At 43.1% G+C, this 24,423-nt stretch overlaps 1 protein-coding gene across 1 annotated transcript; it reads right to left on the bottom strand.

Moving 5' to 3' along the window:
• Positions 1 to 32: 32 nt before the first annotated feature.
• LOC131087142 (vitellogenin-A2-like) lies at positions 33 to 21,807 on the bottom strand. The gene is made up of 35 exons (XM_058030570.1): positions 21,765 to 21,807; positions 21,393 to 21,413; positions 21,065 to 21,216; positions 19,168 to 19,419; positions 18,869 to 19,030; positions 18,617 to 18,765; positions 18,049 to 18,199; positions 17,786 to 17,943; positions 17,541 to 17,706; positions 16,926 to 17,051; positions 15,713 to 15,931; positions 15,089 to 15,306; positions 14,874 to 14,971; positions 14,324 to 14,448; positions 13,616 to 13,717; positions 12,903 to 13,022; positions 12,623 to 12,812; positions 12,192 to 12,285; positions 11,202 to 11,387; positions 10,858 to 10,996; positions 9,783 to 10,011; positions 9,525 to 9,700; positions 9,003 to 9,317; positions 8,666 to 8,713; positions 8,429 to 8,515; positions 7,688 to 7,900; positions 7,453 to 7,595; positions 5,981 to 6,119; positions 5,129 to 5,264; positions 3,735 to 3,921; positions 2,408 to 2,499; positions 1,830 to 1,927; positions 1,591 to 1,750; positions 340 to 501; positions 33 to 226 (listed from the first exon to the last, which is right to left on the bottom strand). The coding sequence occupies exons 1-35, from the start codon at positions 21,802 to 21,804 to the stop codon at positions 114 to 116; spliced, it is 5,166 nt and encodes a 1,721-aa protein (XP_057886553.1). The 5' UTR covers positions 21,805 to 21,807; the 3' UTR covers positions 33 to 113.
• Between the last annotated feature and the right edge of the window lie 2,616 nt (positions 21,808 to 24,423).

The following is a 24,423-nucleotide window of genomic DNA, read 5'->3' as shown; positions in this document are numbered from 1 at the left end:
CGGGTGCCCGGGTTGTTTCCAGGATCCCCGGGAGAAGAAGCAGAGCAGAGCGGCCTCCCCGAGGACACGGGGCCGATCTCCGCCGCCCGAGCTGAGCGGGGCCGGAGCGGGGCTCAGACCGGGCACTGCTGCTGGCACGAACACGCCGTGTGAGCGGACACCGAGCTCACGACATCCTCGGATTTCTGGTCCAGCCGAAGCTGCCCGTCCAGGCTGAGAGCGGAGTCTGGAGGAGAAAGGAGAGCGGGGTTGGTTTTACATCGGGGCGCTCCTGTGTCAGTGCGGATTTTCACAGAACCCCGGTGACACAGCGTGGCGTGCGCAGCTCACCAGACTCACCGGCTGGAACGCAGTGGAAGCCCACGGACACGGAAACAGTCTGGGTTGCTGAGCAGCCTTCCACACAGCGAAGGACTGGCTCCACGGAAAAACATTTTTCTGCTGCCTTCTCAAGTGAAAGTGGCTTCTCACTTTTGACAAGTTTGTGCTGCAGTTTACAAGCTACAAAACATGAACCCTCTTAAAGCATGCACAGAGTTTAGACAAATAGCTTTCAGTAGTTAATTTGTAGAACTGGCAAACACTAAGACCAATGGATGAACAGTGTGCCACAGCTAGATGAAGGTTATCAGGTTGAAGTGAATCAATTTTTTGTCAAAGGCTCAGGCTGTGAGAAAATGAGGCACGTGGAGCACAGTTGCAAGGACAGAGATGGCATCTGGTGGGACACTGATGTCCAAATCCGAAAAGATACATGTGAAAACCTTGGTCAGCTGACACACAACTTTACTGAAACTGAGACAGCACTTCATTTTGGAGCAGCAGTGGCTCCCAGGCATATCCTCTCTGTACTGTGAGCAGCACCACACCTGCTTTGCCGTGGCTGAGTAGCTTAGTCCTTAAGTCTATAATCCAGCCAACCCAGAGAAGCTTGATCTAAGAAAACATTACAGAAAGGCCAACACATGCCCACAGGGTTGTGTTCCACACAAAATGTATAGTGCACCCTAATGTAAGCCACACATTCATGTTTTTATGTAGGACCTGGATGGCAAGAACAATCAGTCATTCCCAGGCTGAAGTTTTCAGACTGTGTTAATCTTCAGCCTGAGGAAATTAAACCAAGTTTTTCCCACCTCAAATGCCCTCTAAATTTGATAGTCAGGGCTAGATATGATATTTTAAATCTAAACTAAAAGTCTGTAAATAACAGAATTAAAATAAAGAATGAAACTGCTAAAGATAACATAAAATTACTTTTGTCAACAGTCAAACTTCCTCCTTTTCATACTAAATTATCAACTTAGAGAGTTTTAAGTTGAACACACAAACTCCAGGTAACTATACAGTGCATAAGATGTTGATATAAAAGCCCAACAAAACTAGAACTTGCAGTGAACTACCAAACTCAGGAAAAAAAACCAGATTTTTTTTCTTCATTTAGACTGTGGCCACTAACCACAAAATTAGCAAAAAATGAGATAACTGTGCTACAATTAATAGAAACCAACTATTCATGTGATTGATTGATTGATTGATTGATTAATTATATGAAGGCAATTACATTAATAAATGTTGGGATCTTAGTACCTCCAGTACAGGGGTCTTCTGAGACAATCCAAGAGTGACCAAAACTCACAGCATCTTTAGCTAAATATCCACTGGGTGTTTGATATTCTCTTTCTATCTCAGCATCATATTTTCCACAAATACCACATGTTTTTCCAGCCATCCAGAAAGCAACTTGAATCTTTGTGGAAATACAGAAAAGTTGCATGTAAATGCTTTTCTTCTAAAACTAAACCCACTGAAAGTAACTTAAAAATTACCTCAAGTCTGTGCCCATCATAGTATATTTTATCTATGCCATAATCTGGGGCCTTTAGTGTCAGTCCTTTCTTTTCACTGCTGAGCAGCATGCTTGCAGCTGCAACAGAAAAGAACAATGTGATCTTTCCTAAAATGAAGTTTCTGTTTTAGGATCCACCCTGAACCTTTTGTTAATTTCCTGGGGACATAATGCACACTCTACAGAATCCCAAAAGAGATGGTGGGAAGTAAGAAGACTACTGCTCCCTGCCCTGGGAAGAGCTGAAGCCGCTCACAGGGGTGGCTGTGACAGGGGTCATCTAAATGCCTATTCTGTGGGTCTCTGGAATCAGCAAAACATACTGCAGGCCTGCATTTTTGGTCTGTGCAAAGATGCACAGGACCAGCATCTCATTCTTTGCTCCTCTTTCTTGCCACCCATGAGAAAATCTTGCATGAAGGCATGTTAAAGTCTCCTAACTCTTTCTCAAATTAGTCTCCTAACTCTTTTATCTTGTGATGTGTCTGCAGGATCATGTCTTCTCCTTCATCAAAGGATCAGGAAAGATTAAACAAAATCTAAATATGAGTCTCTTACCAGTATTAGATGTGTATGGAAAATCTTTTGGGGCTTGGACACCATTAATCTTCAACTGGATGAGTCCATTGGAAACATACATGTCAATCTCACTTTAAATAAAGGAAATTAGTGTAAACAAATGCTTCTCCTTTGCCCTACTCAGCTTATAATTTGCTGTTCTGGCAGAACCACCACTGCAGGATGCTCGTATCACCCTGGCATGAATCTGCCCTTCAGGGGGGGAAGGCTGGGGGCCCAGGTGAGTGTGCCAGCAGGAGGGCTCCCAGTGCCCTCCCCTGGCTGTGCCCATCTCTGGGGGGCTGCTCGTGGCCATGGCACAGGCAGGGAGACACCAGGCTGCAGGAGCCTTGCTGCAGAGCCACCCAATTGCTATTACCTTCACATAAATGGAAGGTGCTTTACATTTCAAAGGAAGATTGGGTTTCCTAGGGCAGTTCTCTTACAGCCTGAACAGGCTGTGTATTGTAGTATTTTCTTCAGAGCAGGGTTTGCTCTAATAGAAGAAATATGAAGCTCAAGCACATCAAAAGCACATACATACAATTGCATGAAACAATCAGGCATGATTCAGTGATGAGGAATGTCTTTATCTACAAAAGATACAGTCTATAAAACAAGCTTCTTTGTGTTCTTCCATAAAACAGGTGCAGGGAATACTGGATTCCCTCTGTTTCTCTAACACTATGGCACAGTTAGGCACACATTTTTCAGAAATAAACAATTACTTGTAATGAAACCTTACAGATCAAAGTCTATTTATGTGCTTTGAAGAACACTCCCTGCAATGATTTTAGTATGCATAATCCCATACAATTTAGGGGTGATTACTCCAGGCTGAAACAAAGTGTATCTTAAATGAATTTCAAATAGATTAGAATATTATGTACCAACTGAGAGATGTCCTAAGAGAGTGCCTCTAATCTGGGATAAGTAATGCCCTTTTTAGCTATGTCCACTTTTCAGCAACTCTCTGTAATGACTCTGGGTTCTAATTTGTTCTAATTATTAGCTTAGTGTAGAAGGCCAGACTAATGATTACAATTTATGTGTCTGCCTAACCACTAAGTACTGAAATGAGATGGTTAAGTTCTAACAAATTAATGAAGAATTTGTGGCATTAAAGTCTTGAGGTTCCTGTGAACCTCAGATATATTTCAGAAGCACTTTTAAAAGACAAAGTCCCAAATTTCAGTGACACTCCTAGATATCTTTCCATTGACATCAGTACTTTCTGCATGAATCTAATGCTGCCCTGCCAATCTGATCGTCATTTATAGCATATTCAGCTTGGCACCTATTTTTTATTAAGTTTTCAATTACTTACTGGCTGGCGACTCTGACATTTACTGCTATAAGGTCAGCAGCCTCTTCAAGTCTTTTCACCGTCACCAGGAATTTAAGCTCTGGACTACAGTCCTGCACCAAGACATGGTAGCACTTTACAGGCATTGAATAGTTAAATTCAACACCGTTGAAAGTTGTGATCTTATTTTGGAAAACTGTACAATGACCTGGAAAAAAAACCAGTAAAAAGTAAGCATTTTATAATTTATATGAGACAGATATTTTATTCTAGTTTTGTAATTAAAGGAAAAAAAAATCTTCTGATTCTGCATGTTCTGATGTAGAAATGAATTAATTCTGTCAGATGAAATTTTAGATTTTTAGTAATTCAAAAGTAAAACTTTTCCAGTCCCCAGGCAGCAGGACAACACCCTTGTGATTCAGGCATTGTGTGAGATGAATTGTGCTCACAGCTGGTGCAACTCTCAGTTTGTGGCATTTTGGCTTTTCTAACTTTGTTGTAATCAAAAGAATTTCCCAAGGGTTGATAACAATTTACATACCATTACCACTATAGAAAGTTTACTGAAATGCAGATACCTTTATGGAGTCATAACCAGGATTAGAAATAGAAGTTGGGAAGAAAAAAATACCATACTACATTTTTGTATTTTTCACTGTGATGGCATTTTGCGGGAAATCCTACCAGCCCTGATTAGAAACTATTTTGCAACAATTGTAGTTAATACAGATTAGGTCTGGTGTTTACCTAAGAAATACCATAGAATGGCTCAGGCTAGAAGGAACTTTAAAGATCATCTAATTCCAATCCCCTTGCTATGGACAAGGACACCTTATAAATATGCATGGTATGATATTATCCCACTGATTCCATGCAAAATGTGACTCCTTATTGCAGGATTACATAAAGCTTTTCATTTTAAAACTTACCCTAAGTAAGTATAATGTGATTAGCTGTTAATACAGCATTAATAAAACAATAATCCCTTCAAACTCAAAGTGCAAGATTTGAAATTAATGAGTACACTTTTCGAGCTGTTTCAGCTTCAACATAACAGTGCTAATCAAGCAGAGCACCCTAAATCAGCAGTCACTTAGATGTTCCTCTCACAGATTTCATTTTGTATTTTCATCACAAAATTTTTGCAGTGAAGCTGAAATGGATGCATTTGGGAATGGAAGTATTTGAAAGTATTATTTGGCATGGAACTGAAAGTTTAATCTTCCTAGTATGTCTCCATTTCTTTATATCTTTGCTGCTTCACAGATTTTCATAGAGATGTTTTGTTTCTATCTGACATCAACTGATTTTTAAGTGAATAGATAAGTAAAAAAAATTACATCAAAAGTGTAAATCATGTTTACAAAATTTACAGAGTCAATCAAGGGCTGTGCAGATAGTTACTTGCTGACCTTTAAGACTTTCAATGAGTGAAAGTGTTGCTTGGGAAAAGCCCTTCCAGCCAGAGGATGGTGATGCTGAGATGGCTGTTCCCGGATGCGAAGGGACTGGCAGGGGCAGACTGATGGCTGTGTCGTAAATTGTGAGCTGAAAATCAGGCAGGAAACAAGCATGAATGGGAATGAAAATGCAAAGTACAGTATAGAGATGAGGTAGCATTTTCCTCTAATTTTCCAAGACGACTGCGCTGACTGAAATCTAAATTAGCATCTGGATTTCTGTCAGAGAGAAAAAGAAATCAAGTCCTCTGTCTACAGCATGAAATAGTTGTACAGTGTGACACATCTGCAACCAGTGGAACAGCAGTGCTAGAAATGAATTTGGATAGTCACCAGTTTGCAGCTTTTTGGGTACCTGTACATCACATTTGTTCTCAGGCTGAACAGTTTGCTCACCTGAGATCCACACATTCTTTCTGCCTGTACATCAAGTGCTGCTGTTTGGCTGTCTCAACAGCCTGGTTTTGCTGTCTTTTCCAGAACACAGGAACACCTGTCATCTTTCTTTAGATTTTGGGAGGAGTGGGCTTTTTCATAAGTTATTTTTTAACTTGCTGTCAATCATGATGATTATTTTCTGTTTATTTCATATGCTTGTAAGCAAATGAAATAAGCATACATGCGAAAGACAAATATGTTGTAAGATATTTTCATACTAAAACCAACTGCATGAATATAATGTCTTCTGAAGGCAGCTTCTTTATAGTTTTGATTTGTTTTTTTAATCAGCAGGTTAAAAGCCCCTTAATAATCCATTTCCTAGGTATTGATTGCTTCAGGATAAAAGATGATGGAAATTGTTACCTCTGGCAACTTAAAGACAACATCACAGGTTCTTGGGGATGTCAAAGCCATAACCAAGGTTGCCTGGTGAGAGGGACTAAGCTGTTGCCTTTGGGAAAACCCAAGCAAATAGGCAGCTCCTGGGAGAAATGAGTAAAACCTGGGGGAAAAAAAAGCAAGTTATTAAAATGAACTGTCTTTGAAAGAAATTATTATTATTTGTTCACACTAAAATACCTCTGTAAAGTAATATGCATATGTGTTAGCATCAGAGCATGTTTTGCATCAGGGTTTGGTGATACATGATGTTGTATATTGAAGGAGAGGCAGCAATTTTATTTTTTAATTGGTATAAAATTGGTACAAAAGACTCTGGATGGGAGAGTAATATGAGAAGAAAAGTGTGGCAAATTTGTTTTAAACACATTCAGACTTGAAAATAGGCATCAATTACATAAGCCACCAAATACTAACACGCTAAAAATATGCTAAATTCACTTTAGTAGGTCAGTCATGTAGTGGTAACTTTAGGCAAGGATCCTTTCCCCACTAAGACTGTCAACAAGCTGATGGAAGGATCTCTATCAATAAGTTTCCAAATAAGCTTGGGACTCAAATAGAGAAATACAGAAAATGTTCCTTTATAAAAAGGCTTAATCTCTGAGCAGAAAAGAAAAGGTAAGTTCTGTGGCTTTGCTCCAGTATTGTCAATTGGATGGTTTAATCTCCTCTAATAAGAGTAGATAACAGCTTTGGGTAATTCAATCTAATGTAAAAAGCTACCTTCTTCAGGAGACTTTAAATCAAATCACCTGTATGCCTTTAATGTGAAAACTTGTGTTGTAAGTGTATTTAGTTAACTGAGTTGCTGTACATGACTGTATTTTAGTAGCACTATGCCAAAAAAAGAGGCCTCAATATGTATCTATATGTTATTGCAGGCAGATGCATGGAGGGATACAATGAATGAATGCAACAGATATTTCATTAAAAAGGAGAAACACGTGAATGGACCCCAGAATGTACAGTTTTCAGTTTTCTTACATTAACTGTCATAAAATATTTGTTATTTAATGTGCATAAGTTTTATGAGAAGTATTTGTATCACCTGCTTTAGAAGCCAGAGGCAAGTGTCTGCATTAGGAAATTAAGTAAGAGACTGATTTCATCAGAGACCCACGGTCAGGCTTCTGCTCTGAGCCTCCATGAATCAGGAAGCATGACAAGAGCCATCTCCTAATTCAGGCACTTAAAATTACAAGTCTGCAATAGATTAGGTGAAATCCCATCATCCCAAGTGGTTTTCTTGCATACAAAAATGCAGTAATTATGCTTTGAGGGAATGAATACAGAGAAAGCAAACATTTGTAATCTGATTTTATGAAATCCTACTGATTGAAGGGATTTTTTTCTAGCTTGGAAATTGCAGAACTGAACCTGCAATTTTTTGGAGCACTGAGATATATTTTTCAAAGACTAAAGTGAAATCTCACCATCTTGCAGTAGTTCGGATTATTGAAGGCACTTTCAGCCACTCCAGCTTCATCTGCATAGCTGGGTAAGCAGCAAATTGCCCTGCTGCAATCTGAGTAGCAATCTGGTAGTCCTGGCAATTTTTACCCCATTTAAGAGAGCCCTAGTAAAGGAAAATAAATAAATTTTTACATAAAACATAGCAAGATCATTAAGTTTCATTTAAATTTGGGCCGATTTATATTTTAAACTTACTGATATTTTTCGGTAATTTATTACTGAAGCATCAGCACAGAGTTTCCATCTGCTTGGTCCTGTGATGCTTGAACCAAACATCTGTATTCTCCACCTCTTGGGCTGTGTGTCAGTGTACAGGACAAGCTGAAATCCTGTTGGCTGCTTGTTTCTGTAGATGGCACGAAGAACTGCAGCCAGTATTGGTGGCTTTCTGTCTCCCAGGAATTCAGGCTTTGGCGAGTAGAGAGGAAACAGAGACCAAAGACACAAAGAAGGCATTAAAATTACCATAGTAAAACCACTGGCATGACCAATGTAACTAAGACTATGATGGGAATTTTTTTGTAAATTTTTTTGTAGTTTCAATGCCTAATGAACAAAAGAGTAGCAGAGTCAACTCCTAAACTTTTACAGAAAGATACACAAGGAAAATATCCCTGAAACCAGCTTCTGATCCAGCAGGTCAGCACTTCTAAATTGTTCTGGTTTTTATAGTGAATTATTTGCTGAGCAAGACAAATTTCAACATATACAGCAATACATTCCGGTTTCATTCAAAAAAGTAACCTGTATTAAATGAATATTAAATTACAGTCAGTGATTATCCAACGTGCTCACCTTTATAAAATAAGAAACAGTTCCATTTCTTTCTATATATCTTTTATGCTAAATCACTGTAATTTTCCTATCTGTTACAAATATACAAAAACTGGAAATGCAAAGTAAATGTTTGGGTTTCTTGCAGATTAAGACATTCACCTGAGATATGGCTCTGGAGAAATCTTCATCACTAGCTGAGGAAGAAGAAGAGCTGATGCTGATGTTCAGGATTTCCCCTCCTGTGTCCTGCAAAAAGAAAGAATCACCTTGAAGCAGGTGCCTACCACTGGAAGGTGTTGCAGAATTAATTTATCATATTTTCACTCCCAGAGAACTAGGATCTAATTGCAGAAAGACAGCAAGACTAGTTGTACATGCTGCATGCAGTAAATGTACCTGTTCATCCGCTGGCTTAAACAAAAGCTGGTAAACAGGTGGGTTTGCCTGTGAAAATAGATAGTATGTAAGATCCAAGGGAAAATAAAGAACTAATTTTTGAAAAATGCCTTAAAAATTTCAGTCCTGAGTATGGGAAAAAAAAAAAAAAAAAGAGGCAGAAAATTACATTTTTTAAGCATTTTATGGTGAATTCTGAAATGTCAAAATTCTGATCTGAAATGCTTCAGAGAACCAGGGTTACTCTTTCTTTTGTCCACAGTCTATGAGCTCAATTTTCTGATGTACAAAAGCAGTCACTATAAGAAATATAAAGGGTCCAGCCAGAGTGAATTACCTGTTGGTTGGAATATTCCCTGTCCCCACTGCAGTGCCTGTCCCCAGAGTGGTCCTCCTGGCTGCTGCTGCTGCTGCATGCTGTGCTGCCAGCAGAGCTCCCACTGCTGCTCCTGCTGCCACGCTGCTGCCCAGACTGCCTTCTCTCATCCTTCCTGTGATGATCTCCAGGCTCTCTGCCCTCAGCAGAGGAAGCAGCAGAGGAGGAGGATGAGCTGGAGAGGTGGGGTGTGCTGGGCTCTGCCCACAGGCCTGTGTGTTCAGTGTTGTACTCTCGGTTAATCCGTTTTGTGCGGCGCCGTGTCTTATTTGCAGCCTCCAAAAACAGTTGAAAGCATTATGAATTTATTGCTTGTTCTGTTACATTTCCCTGGCTGTCAGATAAGATGCTCACCACAGGCTTTCAAGGAAATAGAATTCCTCCCAGCCCACCTCCTTGCTTTGCCATGCCAGTTTCCCACAATGGAAACCCTTGGCTTCATTATAGGAAATATTTCCCTCCCTGATGCTCAAAGTCTCTTACCATGAGCACCTCTTCAATGCCTAGAATCTTCTTCAGTTTAGCTTGAATGTCCTCGTATGGAGCTGCCTCTCCCTCTTCCTTTGACCCTGAGCTTGATACCTCAATTATTTTTGAAGCTGCTTTGGGTCCTGCTTGAACCTCCAGCTGTATTTTGTCAATGTCAGCATCTGTACGAACTAAAGGCAAAAGCATTCCAGGGTTTGCTGCTTGAGCATTATCTACAGTGATTGTCAGAAAAACTTGTTTTTATGATTTTACCTGGCTTTAAAATTATTTTGGCTTCAAATTCTTCATATAATTCATGCAGATAGGTATTTCTTAAGGAAGCAGAATTTTGTGATTTAAGGCTGAGACAAGTAGAACATCCCAAACTTTCAAATTTTTTACAGAACCTGCGTGTGTGAAATCTTCTTCCTGCATTGTTGTGATGTATCTCTTCTGGACCTTTCTGGTATCCTTTGGATATCGCATTAGGCATGCTGCTTTGCTGTATTAAACAAAAATAAGGCATATAAAGTAATTTTCCATAAAAAAATAAAATTGTCCCAGCTCTTAAAATAATCCCTCCAGTTAATGAAGAGAATGCTGACAGTCCTGCTTAAAGAAGGAAGCAATGCTTAGAATTAGAGATCCAGGCACTGAAAGCAGTGTGGTTTCCTACAAAGTTCTCTCTGGAAGAATTAGAGATCCAGGCACTGAAAGCAATGGGGTTTCCTCCAAAATGCTCTGTGGAAGAGGACATCTCTCCTGCCCACCCTTTCTCAGGCAGTGCTTCACAAACACACTTCCAGTGAGAACCTGCAGGGCTCTTTGCAGGGGCAGTCCCTCTGCATCCCTTTCAGGCTTCTGGTCCTCCTGCTGGAAGCCAGTGCAGCCTTCCCGTGCCAACTTCTGAAGAGCACATGACAGAATGTGCTCCTGCAACCCACTAAGAGTTATCTCAGGATTTGTGAAGAAAAATCTATATCCTGCCCAAGAACCATATTTTTCACATTAGTCTGATTCAGGAAAAAATAATAATAAAAAAGAGATATTGTACAGAGGATGTGAATTTCAGACACCTTCCCATGACTGTAAAGAAATAATAGGAGGACATGCTGTCAAAGCAGCCCTGCCTGCATGCAGTGAAGAAAGTCAGTGGACTGTGAAGGATCATGTAATGAACCCATTGGGTTTTAGGCTTGGTGTGGGAAGTATCAGGCCCCTGTTGAATTTCACCATTCCTGTGTTTGTGATCTGGTTGGCCAGCTCCCATGTCAGGGGTGCCCAGCCCTTCAGGGGAGCTCTCTGCTCTCTGCCTGTCTGCAGTACAGGTGGCAAGAGGCTTCCTTACCTTCCAGCCACCAGGTTTTGATGATCCTTCTGTTGACTCCTGGTCAGAGATACTTGGTATTTCTCCTTTGGGGAAAATCTGGCATTTCTTTTCAGAATCTACCTCTTCCATGTTCCTTGAAATAGCATAAACTTCACTCCTGTGGAGGTGATAAATGGCACACAAATAACACCTTCTGATTTCACTCTACCCATCTTTCCTGGTGCAAAAACGACATTACAAAGCTTTGTTTGACTGCTGAGGTATGGCAGACCTTAACAAGTAGTTGTATACTTGTTATTTTATAACAGGGAACTCAAAATCAGTAACACAGAGCAATGAAAATGAAAAAAGCTCTCCTGTACCTCGCAGCTGCGAGCTCAACCTCTTGATGGCAGGGAAGGGTTTCAATCTTCAAATTTTTCTCTTTCATGTTTATTCTGGCATCAAATTTCATTGTAGTGTTGGCACTGAACTCTGCATGATATTCAAAACCACTCTGAAAGTACTGTGTATTAATCCCCATCATTGCAATCATATGAAAATATGCTCTGAAAAATTGGAAATAAAACCAGGCACAATTATATATTAATATGCAAAAATTTAACTTTGAAATGCAAAAGTACATTTTCATGCTGTTCTTTTATTGTAAGACCCACTACAGATGGATGAAGAGATTTATCACAACAGGATAAGATAAAAGCTAAGATGCCACTGGAAAACGTGGTTTGTCTGAAAAACAAAGCTAACATGAACCTTCTGACTGCATTGTCACTGGTATTGTCATTGTCATTGCTTGAGGACAAGTTAACTCCAGAATCTCATAGCTTCAGATTCTGCCTATTTTTATAATATTATCACTCCAATTATTATCATCATTGTTACTATTATCATTATTAGTACTGTTGCTTTTGCAGATCCAGAAGCATTTCTCCTTGCTCCCTGAAATACTTCTGGCTTATGCCAGGTGATGATGCCATTCTATGCTGAAATTGTAAAAAACTTGATACATAAGATAATGTATTTTCACATCTTAGTATCTTTAGTCATTGAACAGGTACAAATGCAAGCATTTCTTGCAGTGGCAGAATAGCATAGTATCCTGTGGGATACTATGCACGTTGCTGGATTTGCAGGGTTGTAAAGCATCAGGGGATTGTGTTACTTTCTCTAGACTAGCAGATTTGTCCAAAATCTGGGACAAGTAAGATTCCTGTATAGCTACACATAGCTATACATATCTATGTCAGATGTGACTGACATATATCTGTGTCACGACATATCTATGTCAGATACAACTATAACTATAAATATTAATGTTTGTGTGTGTATGTGAATATATATGTAATATTTACTTTGGCCTGATGTCAGCATGAATATCCGTCTTGGATTCCCACAACTGTGAGGGTTTAAAATTGTCAGATACTGGGGGTGATAACTTTACATCCACTGAAAAAGACAGACAGAAATTATATGAACAGAGGAACAATAAATTCTGGGGAAAAAATACTTTCAATAAGCATAATAGTTAAGGCAAGAGCAGTGATTTTACTTTTTGAAATACTTTACATGGTTATTTAAATGTTGCTAATACCAAACCAGAATCATACAAATATATCTCAAGTGAAATATCCTAATTATTTCTCAAACGCTTTGGAGGAAGCTGGTCACTTAGGTTTCAACATTACTGGGGTATCTTTCAAGATTATATAGGATTCAGTTTGAGCAGACGGATTGGACCCACAGTTGTGTGTGGAACCTGCTCAGTTTGGCTTCCCACACTCACCATCAGCTGCAGCCTGGGCCACTGTGGCCCCGCACAGCCCGAGCTCCAGGGGCAGCCCAGCGACGGTGGGGACGATGTGCCTCATCTCAGCCACCAGCACTGGCAGGGTCCATCGCCCTGAAATGCCTCTCTGGACCTCCTCCACCACTTTTTTCACTACTGGCTGCCAGTCTGATGATCCAGTTAGACTCTGGAAACAGAGAAATAGGTTAGGTAAGACGAGACACGGAAGGGAAGTTATTCAGAATTGCAGACAAAAAGTCAACAGCCTTGTCAGTACCATCATAGTCTGTTGAATGGCCTCTTTGTCAATGTCAGCAAAGGCAATCTCTTGACCGAATACTTTGATGTAAGCAGATACCAGGGGGTCTTCTGGCGGCAGTTCTTTCCATCCCAGAAACTGTGGTGTTTAGGAGACATGGGGAGAAAGGGAAGGAGCAGAAAATATCATTTAAAGTGGAGCAATGTATTAACAAAGAGTAGATCCCATCTGAAGGATGAGAACTGTGTTTCCTTAGCCAAAAACCCAATAGGCATGTTATGGGTCTGAACAAATGTGGCCTTTCTTAATTGCATAGCTGATTTCAGAAAGAGTTTCCCCATTAAGGATGAGGTAAGGGCAAGGTAATTTCTGCTGCTGTAAGTAGTAGGTGACACCCAAGGAGTCATGAAGGAAAAACCTTATTCAATTATAATTTCAAAATAGAAGAACAACCAGTTAGTGTGTTCTAACATACACTTTAAAATATTTTGGCTCTCAGCAGCAGCCTTATCTTTTGTTCTATACATTAAGATCTAACACATGTTGAGTGAAAAGGTGGCACCTGTTGAGAGAGTAAGTACAATGTAAGTGCAGCTTTCCATGACTGAGCAGGATGACGGACTCCTTTCTTCCAGAAACATCAAAGGGATGGCTCAGTGGGTGAGTGATGCAACCCTGGTTCTGTGAGGAGCTGTCTGATGCAGACAGGTCAGAAAGGTGCCCAGACATACCGATTTACCCAGCTCCTTCAGGGTCTTGTACGTGTCATAGTCAGCAAAGGGAATGTTCTGCTTCCTCAGGAGCTTGGTGAGGCCTTGTGACCGGAAAGCCACCTGTAGGAAAGAGTCAGGCAGCACAGCCCCAGTACAAGAGAGCTCAGGAAACTCTTGTGCCTGGGATTAACTCACTGAGGCCACATGAAATACTTGTTTCATTAAGCCATTGCATTATAAGGACATGTGTACCTGGTGGGTGGCTGCAGGCTATGGCTGCAGATGCTGAGGACGTGCTGAGCCAGCCAGCCTTAAATTAGTCAGCAGGGATAATTTTAGGGTAGGGCAGAACTCAGCCCAGGCTACAAAGCTTGCTCAAGAAGCTGTGTGAATTCCTGCATGCTGTTACATGGAGCTTTGTGCTGCCCTGGCTGTGCTGCTGGCTGAAATTTAATTTCCCTGTACTTATGCAAAATACCCTGGATGCCATGTGACTTTAGGTGGGCAGATGGATGTTCTGCTGCATAAGCTTTCCTCCGCTCCTAGACTTACATGCCTATACTGGATGTGTTCATTGATGAATGTGTGTGTCAAGAAGCCCAAATAAAAGAAGTAAAATCATAATCATTATCTAAATTTTCCCTTCCACGTCCACCCTCACAGCCAGAACTGGAGTTAAACACTACATCACAGTCCAAAAGCTGGCTGCCTTAATGCAATACTTACCTCGATAATATCCATTGCAGTGTTTGCATAATAGCCTCTTACTTTTGTGATTATGTCAGATGGAAATATGGTGTTGGGACTGTTCATTAGATAGACCCTCCAAATGGCACCAGCCTGATACTGAACTGTCACAGGAATAAAACACAGCAGAAGTTAGGGTCTCCAAGGTTCTGGTGCACATAAGCCACCTCAGCTATGTGCTGGGGGATCAAGATCACAAGGGGCTCTGTCAGGGTTCAGTCCCATAGATCCTCAAGCTTGCAACCTCAAGAGGAGGACTTTATTCTAGGGCAGAGTCAACACAACCCCAGGGACTGAAAAAAGAGGCCTAAATCCGTGTGCAAGCACCACTTTCCCCAGCAGATACCAGAGATTTGGATTTGGAAGAGTCACAGGAAATTTTGCATGTTAGGAAGTTCTTCTGCTTTTTCTATTTCAAGAGTGCACTAAATTCACAGTTCATGATTGGATTTTGGATGAAAATCACAGAACACAATAGAGGCATTTGGCTACCTAAGCTGAGGAAGTGCACAGGGCAGCTGGTACTCACAGGAATAGTCACTGATCTGAATGACCTTGCTGTAGCGATAGCTCAGCCTGTCAAGCCTGGGGCCCAGGAGTTTAATGGCAACGTTGCAAGCAGCAGATCTGAGTAAGACAATTAAAATCATATGAAGAGAGTCAACTGTGACCAAATTCTTAGAAAACTGCATGGAAAAAAAAATCTCAGTTTTCTACTAAAAATATACTTCTTCCTCTACTTACAGTTTATGGAGCTGTGGGATCCTGCCTGCTGCCAAAGCCTTCATGTGTGAATATGCAAAACTGGCTACTTGCAGGCTGGGCTCTGTCAGCAGCGAGGTGGCCAGAGCTGTTACTGTTGGAAGAGCAGGCTTGGTTTCGAAGAGAACGACACAAGCCACCATTCGGACGGTGGGAGCAAGCGTGCTGTCCATAAACACCTGCAGGGTGAGCTCCCTTACCTACAGGGGGGAGAGAGAGCCTCTGAGAAGCCCATAACTTCCTGTGAGCAGCGCTTCCAGAACAGTGCATATGTGCTCTGCAGAGGATGGAGAACAGAACCCTAAACAAGAGATGTGGGCACGGCAGCTGTCACCAAAAGTGAAGATATTGCTGGGTGCACAGTGAGCAGGGCTGGGAGAAACAGCCATTAGGATGAGCATTACAGGGACTAAAGCACTCTTTCCCAGGATATCAGCAAGGATGGGATGATGTCAGGAGTTTGCAGCATGGGCAGGAGGAAGACCAGTAACTGAGAAGCCTGTCCAGAGTTGCCAACATTACCTGATGGCTTTGTTATTCCTGAATCACTAAGCAAACCCAATCCATACCCTTTAAGACGTTTGTTTAAATAATAATTGCAGTTACTTTTGCAGGGTCTTTTCTTGCAATTTTCCTTAAAGCCAAAACAGCATCAACATGAATTCTGTTTGGTAATGAAGCTGCAGCTGCAGAAAACGTTGGCAAAAACTTCAGGATGCGTTTGATACTGGCTGGCTCTCCTGCATTGCCCATGGCTTTCAGGGCCAAGGACATGTCTTTGGCATCACCTCTGCTGGTGGCTTCAGCAGCAAGGTCATGGAGTGGCTGAAAATGAAGCAGACACTGTTAACCTCACCAGGTAATGGTGAATGATCTTGAAGTAGTGCATAAAAATGTGCTTTCCATAGCAAGCAGAACAATTACTGCTGCAAATCCCAGAACTGAGCTCTTCAGGCTTTTCTTCCAGGAAAATCCCATCCTTATCAGGATGCTAAACATGGACCATACAAATAAACTTGGTTTTCTCCTTGCACGGTGTTGTAGTTGATTTTGAATTGTGCCTGAGCCTGAGTGTAGGAGACAATCCCAGGTGGGTGCCTGCACCAAAGAGCCTTTTGCAAGTCCAAAGGCAGTGCTGAGCTCATGCCAAGCTCAGTTGTTCCCAGGGCCACCTCTGCCAGCCCTGCCAAATTGCACTTGCATTTTTCACTTCCTACAATAATTTCAAGTTTACTTGAACAGTTCTGCTGTTCTGAGAAGCAGAATTACAGTTCTGGTGGCGTGGCGTTATTTCACTTTATTTTGGAAGACTGAAACACATGTCAAACACAGCAAGGCCTTCTCAGTGCTGTGGTCCTGCTGAGCAAGGAGCTGGGACTGCACGGTCCAAGAACAATGTCCTGAATATTTCTGCAATTGTGTAGCAGGGCTTCCTTGGAAGCCCTAGCCTATGACATACCTAGAGCTTTGCTTATATTCACACTTCACTGTCTTTTTAAGTATATTCTACCTAATGTCAAAGTGGAATCATAGAATCATGATTATTTTGCTTTAATCCGAGTTTTGTCACAACTTAACTCAGTTTCAGGCTGGTTACAGGATCCATTATCCCAATGGGCTTCTAGTATTACATTTGAAATTCTGAACTATTCCAGCCTGTTCTCTCAGAGGCATCAGCTCAGTGTTTCATTCTGTCTTTGCATTGCTGAGTGAGGCATGCAAATAGTGAGTTACCTAATTGTCAGCATTGTGAGAGCTAAATTAAAGGCACTTTTAAAAATTTTTCACCTTTTATGAGTAAGAAATGAGAGTCACATACCTGAAGAAGTTCATTTGGACACAGTAAAGCATGAGCACAGTATTTATTCACCATGCTACCATATCCTAGGTAGACAATTATCCTATGCATCAGTACTTTCTGGATTTGGGGACAGGTCAGAAAACTCTGCAGAAGGGAGAAGTATAATTTTTTACTGTTTCTAGTAATTAGAGCTGTATTTATCAATAAATGGATGTGAGAAATAGATAAAATTGATTTGTGCTGTTTCTAAATAATTTCAGGAATTAAATCGAATGGTAGACATTCAGCTACAAGAAAATTAAGTAGATTTGCCCCAGTTATGCTGTATGCTCTTTAGATACTGATTACATATTATTTTCTTGAGTTTGTCTTTTTTCTTTTTAACTTCTGATTTGGCAAAAAGAATCAACAGTAGGTTTTTTTATAGTTTGTGGTGTTTAATATAAAATATAATTACAAACTTTTGGAAACAAGTGTTTGGGAACATTTTATGAAGCATTTCCCATTTTTGTTACTACATTGCATTTTATAAGTTTAGATGGAAATGTGTTGTATCTTTCACTTATAATCCTATGAATTCACCTTTAAAAAGGAGTGAGAGGGAAAACAAAAGGACAAATGATCTGTACTCACTGAGGCAATTTCCAGGGTCTTTATGTTTGGCGTAACAAAATGGAAGGCGAGAGGGAGAGTCACTGTTGCTTCCCAGATGTTCAGCTTCATGTCGTGGATTTTTTGCTTCAGGAATCTGAACGTGTCAGTGGCTCCAGCAGCACAGATGGCACTCAGGAACCAGGGCCTGCCAGGGAAAGGAGCACTCATCACCTCACTGCCCAGTGTGCCTCTGGTCAGAATCCCTGGCTGAAGGCCATAGTTACCTGTAGGGGAGTTCCTTGACAAACTGCAGCCACAAAGACTCGATTTGATCAAGGGTTGCTACACGAAAAAGCTGGATCACTTGTAAGAACTTGGCTATAGCTTCTTTGGTGGCTCCTTTCTCGTTATTCTCAACTAATTGCCGCAGCGTCTCTGTTAGCTGGGGGAAAAACAGACAGCTGGAAGTATTCATGTCTAAAGTAATTATGTGATGACCTGTTAACCTTATAAATAGTGAAAGTGGATGAAAGTAAGCCTCTAATACCTGTAAATCTGGATTTTTTATCCTTAATAGAGGAATTGGCATCTGGAGTAGCTCTCCTGAGAAATGGTAACGAAGACTCCCCTGTTTATGCAGCTGAACTGTTGGTTCACTGAGAGGAGGCCTTTTAGTGCCGACCAGGGACAGCTCTTGTCTTCAAGGGAAAGAGGGAAATGCATCAGTAGACAGCAAGCACACTGTGCATGAAGGGCTTGCACAGCATTGGAGCAGACTGAGGGCTACCCAGCAGGACTGCAAATGGAGGGGCACTTCCCTGTTCATCCATGGCTCAGGATTATCTGGAAAAGCCATAGACTGCAAAAGCCTTTGTGAGAGCTTGTTAAAGTCTCTGAGAGGTTGGACAGATGTTTTGGGTGGCCTAAACAGTAGGGCACAGGCCAGCTGAAACACCCTGGGCATCCTGGGCTGGGCATCCCAGGAGCTGTACAGTGCTTTGGCCCTTGGCAGCCACAGACCAGACACTTCTTGTTCTCTCACAAATCAACAGCAAATATATAATCAGTTTTAAGCATCTCCTCCTGGCTGTGATAATGTAAGGACATGCACCTACCTCACCTCCACGACTGCTGCCCCGTTGGGTTCATTGAAAGGAGAGATCTGGTACACCTGGTCCGACATAGCGGACATCAACGATGCCCCGCTGTCGTCATACCTGATCTTGTAGGTGGATGTCACCGTGCCCTTAATGTTTCTGGCTTTCTAGAAGTGCAAAGAGACCACTCAGAAACAGGAGTGGGCTGGTGAGCCCAGAGGAGCCAAAGCCCCACGAGCAGCAGTGCAGGGGTGGCTCCTGCCCTCGTACCAGGGCGCAGGTGGGGCAGGGCCGCACGTAGGCCATCCCCAGGTTCCTCACTGCTCTGTCCTGGCAGTCTGTCAGGTCCTTGCTTTTGGAAACTGTGGCACGTTTATTCGTGCTGTCGTCCTGGATAACGTATCTGGTTTGACAGATGCCTTCAATCCCAGCCTGCAAGTATGGGTTAAACACAGTGAATGCCCACTTGAAACAGCAATAAAAAGGTCAAAGAAAATGGTCTGGGAAGTATAACTTACTCTTTAATTTGAAACGAGACTAAAAGTAAAATCAGAATGGAAAAAACAAACCTCCTGTAGCTCATACACATTTTGTGTCTTTTTGATGGTTATCTGCAGCATGTTCAGAACCCCTCTTGCTAGGTTAGTGCACAGAACAGGACAGTCCTCAGGGGCAAAAATACTCCCAACCCTTCCTTCAGTGTATTCAAACTTAAAGGGCTGGCTGAGACAGGCAGCAATGGTTTCTGAGAGCCTCGAAGACGGAGTGAAGGAGTCAATGGGCCAGAAGCCATTGTGTTCCTCCAGCTTTGGAGACCGAATCTGTGAACAAAAATAGGAGAACAACCATATTTTTCACCATCAGATTGAAATAGTCTATCATACAGAAACTGGACACTCCTCTTCCATGGCAAGACAAAAGTCACTTGTCTAACATTGCAGGAAACAATTTCCAGTTTGGACTCCTGTGCTCAGCCTAGGAAATGCAAACTTCCATGAAGGATTTCTGCCAGAAAAATATGATTATGTGAGCAGAATTCAAAAGTTCAGCAAGTCTGATTAAGTTTGTAGACTGAGTGAAACACCAGCTACCAACAATCAGTACAAGCAGGATACTCACTCCTTTCCCACAGATGACAAGTGAGATCTCCCTTCAGTCTGCAAGGCAGCCAAGCCATTATTGCCCAAGCTGCCTGCCTGAGCACACAGGGACTGTTCTGGCTGCTGCTCCAGGTCCAGCACGTCCCCGAGCACCAAAGGCACGGCAGAGCAGATGAGGGAGCAGAGCTCACACCTTTGGAAGTGGCTGACACCCCTTGAGCTCCTCTGGCTGTAAAGCCTGTGCTCAAGTCCTTGACTGCTACCTAGTGGAAGTGTGTGCCTGCAAGCACAGACCCATCCAGTCCCTCACACACACACCTCCCACCTCGTGCATTAAAGTACATGTTCCTGCAGAGGGAAAAGGTGTGGGCTCAGTGCTCTGTTTTATTTTAGGCATTTATAATCGATGCTGTAAGGGTGGCTTGCCTCTTGTCACATTTTCTCAAATTAAATCCTACTCAAGGCTCCTGTCTCAACTCCAGTGAGGTTACACAAGCCTGCAACGGCAGCCCTGTGCAAAGTTTGACAATAGGTATTCCTTCACTGTTTCACTTGCATATGTGCAGTATTACAGACTGAGAAAACTCCTAGGTGAGTGCTAAGGGCAGCTCCCACAGCTTTTTCTCCATGTGCTGTCTTCTCAGTCCCTAGTCTGTGGTCTTTCGTGCCATGCCAGTATTTTAAACTGTTTGGTTTAATCTTTTTGATGAGTAACAATATCAAAAGGGGGTAATGGAGACAGTTGGGTCTTTCTCATGTGATATCTGAATTCCAGTGCTGAGCTTTTTTAGGCAATGGACCAGGTTAAAAAACATGGACATTTCATTCTAGAATGCTCATGTTCATACCCAAGCTTAGTGTTGCCTTAGTAAAATCATGTTAGGACATTTGTTTAAAGAGCTGCCAACCATATTTTGTATGGAGGTGAACCCAAGGCAGCTTTAGCCAGGGGGCCCAGACCCTGATGGCAGCAGAGAGAAGCAGCTCCAGCTCCTTCCTGCAGAGGAGCAGGCTGTGAGCAAGCCTGTGGTGCTCTCTGTAGGTCCCTGCCAGTGACCAAAGCGTTCTGGATGAGCTGCAGACCCTTCAGCAGTGCCCCCAGCTCTCCCCACCATAACCTGGTGTGCAGGGTGCAGAGCTCAGTGCCCATGTCCACACCTCTGTCCCTGCTGGGGAATCTTCACTGCCTCAGGGAAACTGCTGGGGTCTGGAGCGCCATCTCAGCAGTGGGTAGGGCCCACAGCTTTTGTGAGAACTCTACATCTTTTGTCACTTATTCTGCCAGCCTGGAGGTATGAATGCAGCATCTTTAGCTGCATGATCTCAGTGGGAGGGTGGGAGGGCTCCTATGGCCATGGTGATTTACCTGCAGAAGGTGCTCGCTGAGGGACACACGGCTGATCTCCACCTTGCTGGCCAGCCTCAGCCCTGCCGTGGCCATGCTCCTGTCAGGGAACCCATGCATAATGATGCTCTCATAGCTGTACAGGTAGGTCTTGCCCATGTGAAAAACAGGCTCTGTCAGGGAAAAAATATAACACAAACACTTCCATGACTGTTGTGATGTTACTTGAACCAGCCCAGCAAAGAAAGATGAAACTCTCACTGCCACAAAACAGGGGCAAGCAGTGGGCAAGGCAAGGCTGTGAGGGAAGGCAGCAAGGGAGCTGCTGCATGGCAGGGGAGCCACTTACCAAGGTCCTGCTTCTGGCCCTCTGTGAGGAAGGAAAGAGAAGTGTTAATGAAAAAAAAACCATTTCTGTAGATCCTTTAATGTATTATTCATTAAGTCAGTGTGCTAATGGTTGGCAAACCACCAGAAATGGGGCTCACCCCACACCCCCAGGACACCAAGCCCAAGCCAGCCCTGCTCACTAGCTGCTGCTTGCTTGGCTTTTCTCTGCTGCTGAGCTTAGCACAGAAATCTAACAGTTTACAGCTGAAGCTATTAAAGGGCTTCAGCAAATGAAGTTGTAAATATCCCTGAAAAGCCCCAAGGAGATGCAATTTGCTCAGGATCACAGTGGCTGTCACAGCTCAGCAGTGATGGTAAAGCTTCTACTTACCCACGAGGGCGAGCACCAGGGCCAGGATGAGTCCCTTCATGCTAAAAGTGACTGAAGTACACAGGGGAAACCTGGGGCTTTTATAGAAGAATTATTAACAGGCACAGTGAATTTTGTTGAATTATCAACTTCTTATCAACCACCCAAAAACCCTTTGAGGGAGAGGGGGTTGGGGTCAGGGCAATGGATATTTTTGCTGAACCAAAACCATCACAAGTTCTGTTGTTCTCACTTCACCAACTGAATGTCTTGAAAGTACCTTTAGAAACAACTACCTAGAAGTATTAAAACATAGTTAAAGCCAAAATTTTTATTATGTAAACAAAGCTACTAATTATCCCTACTCCCTGAGAGCACCTGGTACTATTGCAGTCTGTGCTGACTCTGTCTGGGTTGTCCTGACCTGACCATAAGACACACAGCTTATCTAAGTGATAGTGCCCCAGCAGGATTGTGCAAACCCTGGCCAGCTCTCCTGTGACACCGTGCCCACCCCTGCCCTGCTGTGAGTGGGACAGGCTGTCAGCACAGAGCTGCTCTCTGGGGCAGGGACTTCACCCAGTGACACAAACCTGCTGTCATTGTCACGAGGGCCATGGCTAAATGCTGCTGACGTCCACGCTTCCCTCTCCTGCCTTCTCTTCCAGGGCTGATGTGCCAGCCCTTCCACTGGTGTGTTTAGGCACAGAGAGGTGTTGGTGGGGGCTGCCTGGCAAGATGGACAGAGAGAGGCTGACAGGTGTTACAGATCAGACCTCTTGGCTTAACAAAGGTGGACAATGTGCAGGCCACCCAAACTCTTCACATCCCACAACAAGGGAACATCTTCAGCCCATGGTGGAGCCCCCTTCTCTCATCAGAAGGCATTTTCCCTGTCCCTGTGTAGGGAAACCCACAGATCTCTCAGGCTGCTCTGGGCTCCAGGTTTGGCTCTGTTCCCAAGCCCACCAGTTCCCTGCAGTCAGGTCATGGAGTGCTCCATCAGGAATCAGCACAGGGAGGGCTGAGGCAGCCCAGGGCTGGGGGGTTCACCTTGGCACCATGTGGCCACTGTTTCCCCACCACCCTTCTCCTCTCTGGGTGGGAACAAAGCCGCTGCAGCCCACCTCTCTGTAGGGAGGGACTGGATTCATTTTCTCATCCACAGACCAGCAGCTCCTATCCAAGACAGCTTAGTTTTTGTAATGTTCTTTAGCTGATGCGGTTTTATAATTAGCCTTTGGGACATAATTTATAATGTCTGACAAAGAGTGGATTTTCTTCCTAGATCAAAGACCGCATCTGTAGGGGAAAAAAACCAAAGAAATTTGAAGCATGACAAATCCCTCACCGTGTTTTTACTGACTCTGTATTCAGGTCCTGTTTTTTTTACCCCCTTCCCTTGTAAAACTGGTAGCACGTGATAGAAAGCCAAGCTATCCACTGGAGAGTTTTGTCATGTCTTTGGAGATTTGGTAAATGTACTTAAGGGTTTGAGTATACAGCTACTGGCCACTGGTACTCAAGGCTCAAAAGCCATTATGGCATAGCTATAGCAGCTGCACAGGTTTAGGTTTTTAAAAAAAAAAAAAACATCTTGCAAGAAGCAAGGACTTGAGGTCAGTGGCAGTACAAGTAGAAAGCTGCTGTGATGGCAATATTAAATGCAACAATGCTTGTATTCTCAAAATTATAACACTATATCACTGCAACATCACACTCTAACAGTGACTTCTCAAAATAAAGGTCAAACAGCATTCCTCAAAATAAATGTCCTCACTGGCAGCTGTACAGGCTGCACCCAGCTGCAAGGGCAGGGTCTCCCCAGAATCACCAGCACTGCAGAATCTTGTCCCCATCCCTCCCTCTGGGCAGCAGATGCTGCATCCCTGGTCATCCCAGCCATGCTGCTGCCACAGGGACATATGTTCTTCTGCTTCAAGGGCCACCTAAACCTGCTGGCAAGGGCTTTGTCTCTAGTGACTTCTCTATGAAACTGAAACCTCTCCTTTTCTGGGTCACTTCTTCAGTACCTCAATAACAATTTCAAATCCCAGTCTTTGCCCCCATATATTCACAGCCCTTTTACACTAGTATTTCTCAGAAGGATATGACCTGAATTAAAAAGAAGAGAGAAAAAAAAATCCCCAAACTAAGAAAATTGTGAGAGCGACAAACAGTTTGGCTGAGTCCATTTCCCTCGAGCTGTGGCAGTGGAGAGAGGAGCAGAGGCTGCTGAGGGCTCTCCACAGGCTCTCATGAGATGGACACATACATCCACCTGGCCTGCAGTCCCACAGAGGCTCTGGCTGCCCTGGCTGATGCTCGCCCAGGCTCTCCTGCCAGGGCAGTGCTGCTGGGGTTCAGCACACCTGCATGCTGAGGCTGCTGGAAAACAATTCCCCCAAAACTCTGCTCCAGCCTTGGCATGCTGGGAAGAGAAGAGCCCCACGGGCTGCCCCAACTGGAGCTGGAAGTTTGTGCCAGCATTGTCCACAGGGGCCACATAAAGCCCTGGATTCTGCTGGATTCAGCCTGAAGTTACCTGGAAATCAGTGCTTTCCATCACCGCCCTGTGTGAGTTCCAGGCACGCAGCAAACCACCAGCTCATGGCTTTGCTGCTGCTGCCAGCTCCCCAGCATTCTGCAGTGCAGGTTACCATGGCAGCATCTAAACTGC

The sequence above is a fragment of the Melospiza georgiana genome, chromosome 9 (genome assembly GCF_028018845.1).
Source record: "Melospiza georgiana isolate bMelGeo1 chromosome 9, bMelGeo1.pri, whole genome shotgun sequence".
Classification (NCBI taxonomy): Eukaryota; Metazoa; Chordata; class Aves; order Passeriformes; family Passerellidae; genus Melospiza; species Melospiza georgiana.
The sequence above is the reverse complement of the archived record's forward strand: the minus strand, read 5'-3'. Positions and strand labels throughout refer to the sequence as shown.

What these genes read in the sequence shown, in the direction of transcription:
- LOC131087142 (XM_058030570.1), bottom strand. Translation starts at nt 21,804, where the DNA reads ATGAAGGGACTCATCCTGGCCCTGGTGCTCGCCCTCGTGG. An exon ending in AGACCCTGGAAATTGCCTCA is followed by an intron (nt 17,052 to 17,540) that starts GTGAGTACAGAT and finishes TCCCTTCTGCAG; the next exon opens with AGTTTTCTGACCTGTCCCCA. An exon ending in CAAAATAATTTTAAAGCCAG is followed by an intron (nt 9,701 to 9,782) that starts GTAAAATCATAA and finishes TTTTGCCTTTAG; the next exon opens with TTCGTACAGATGCTGACATT.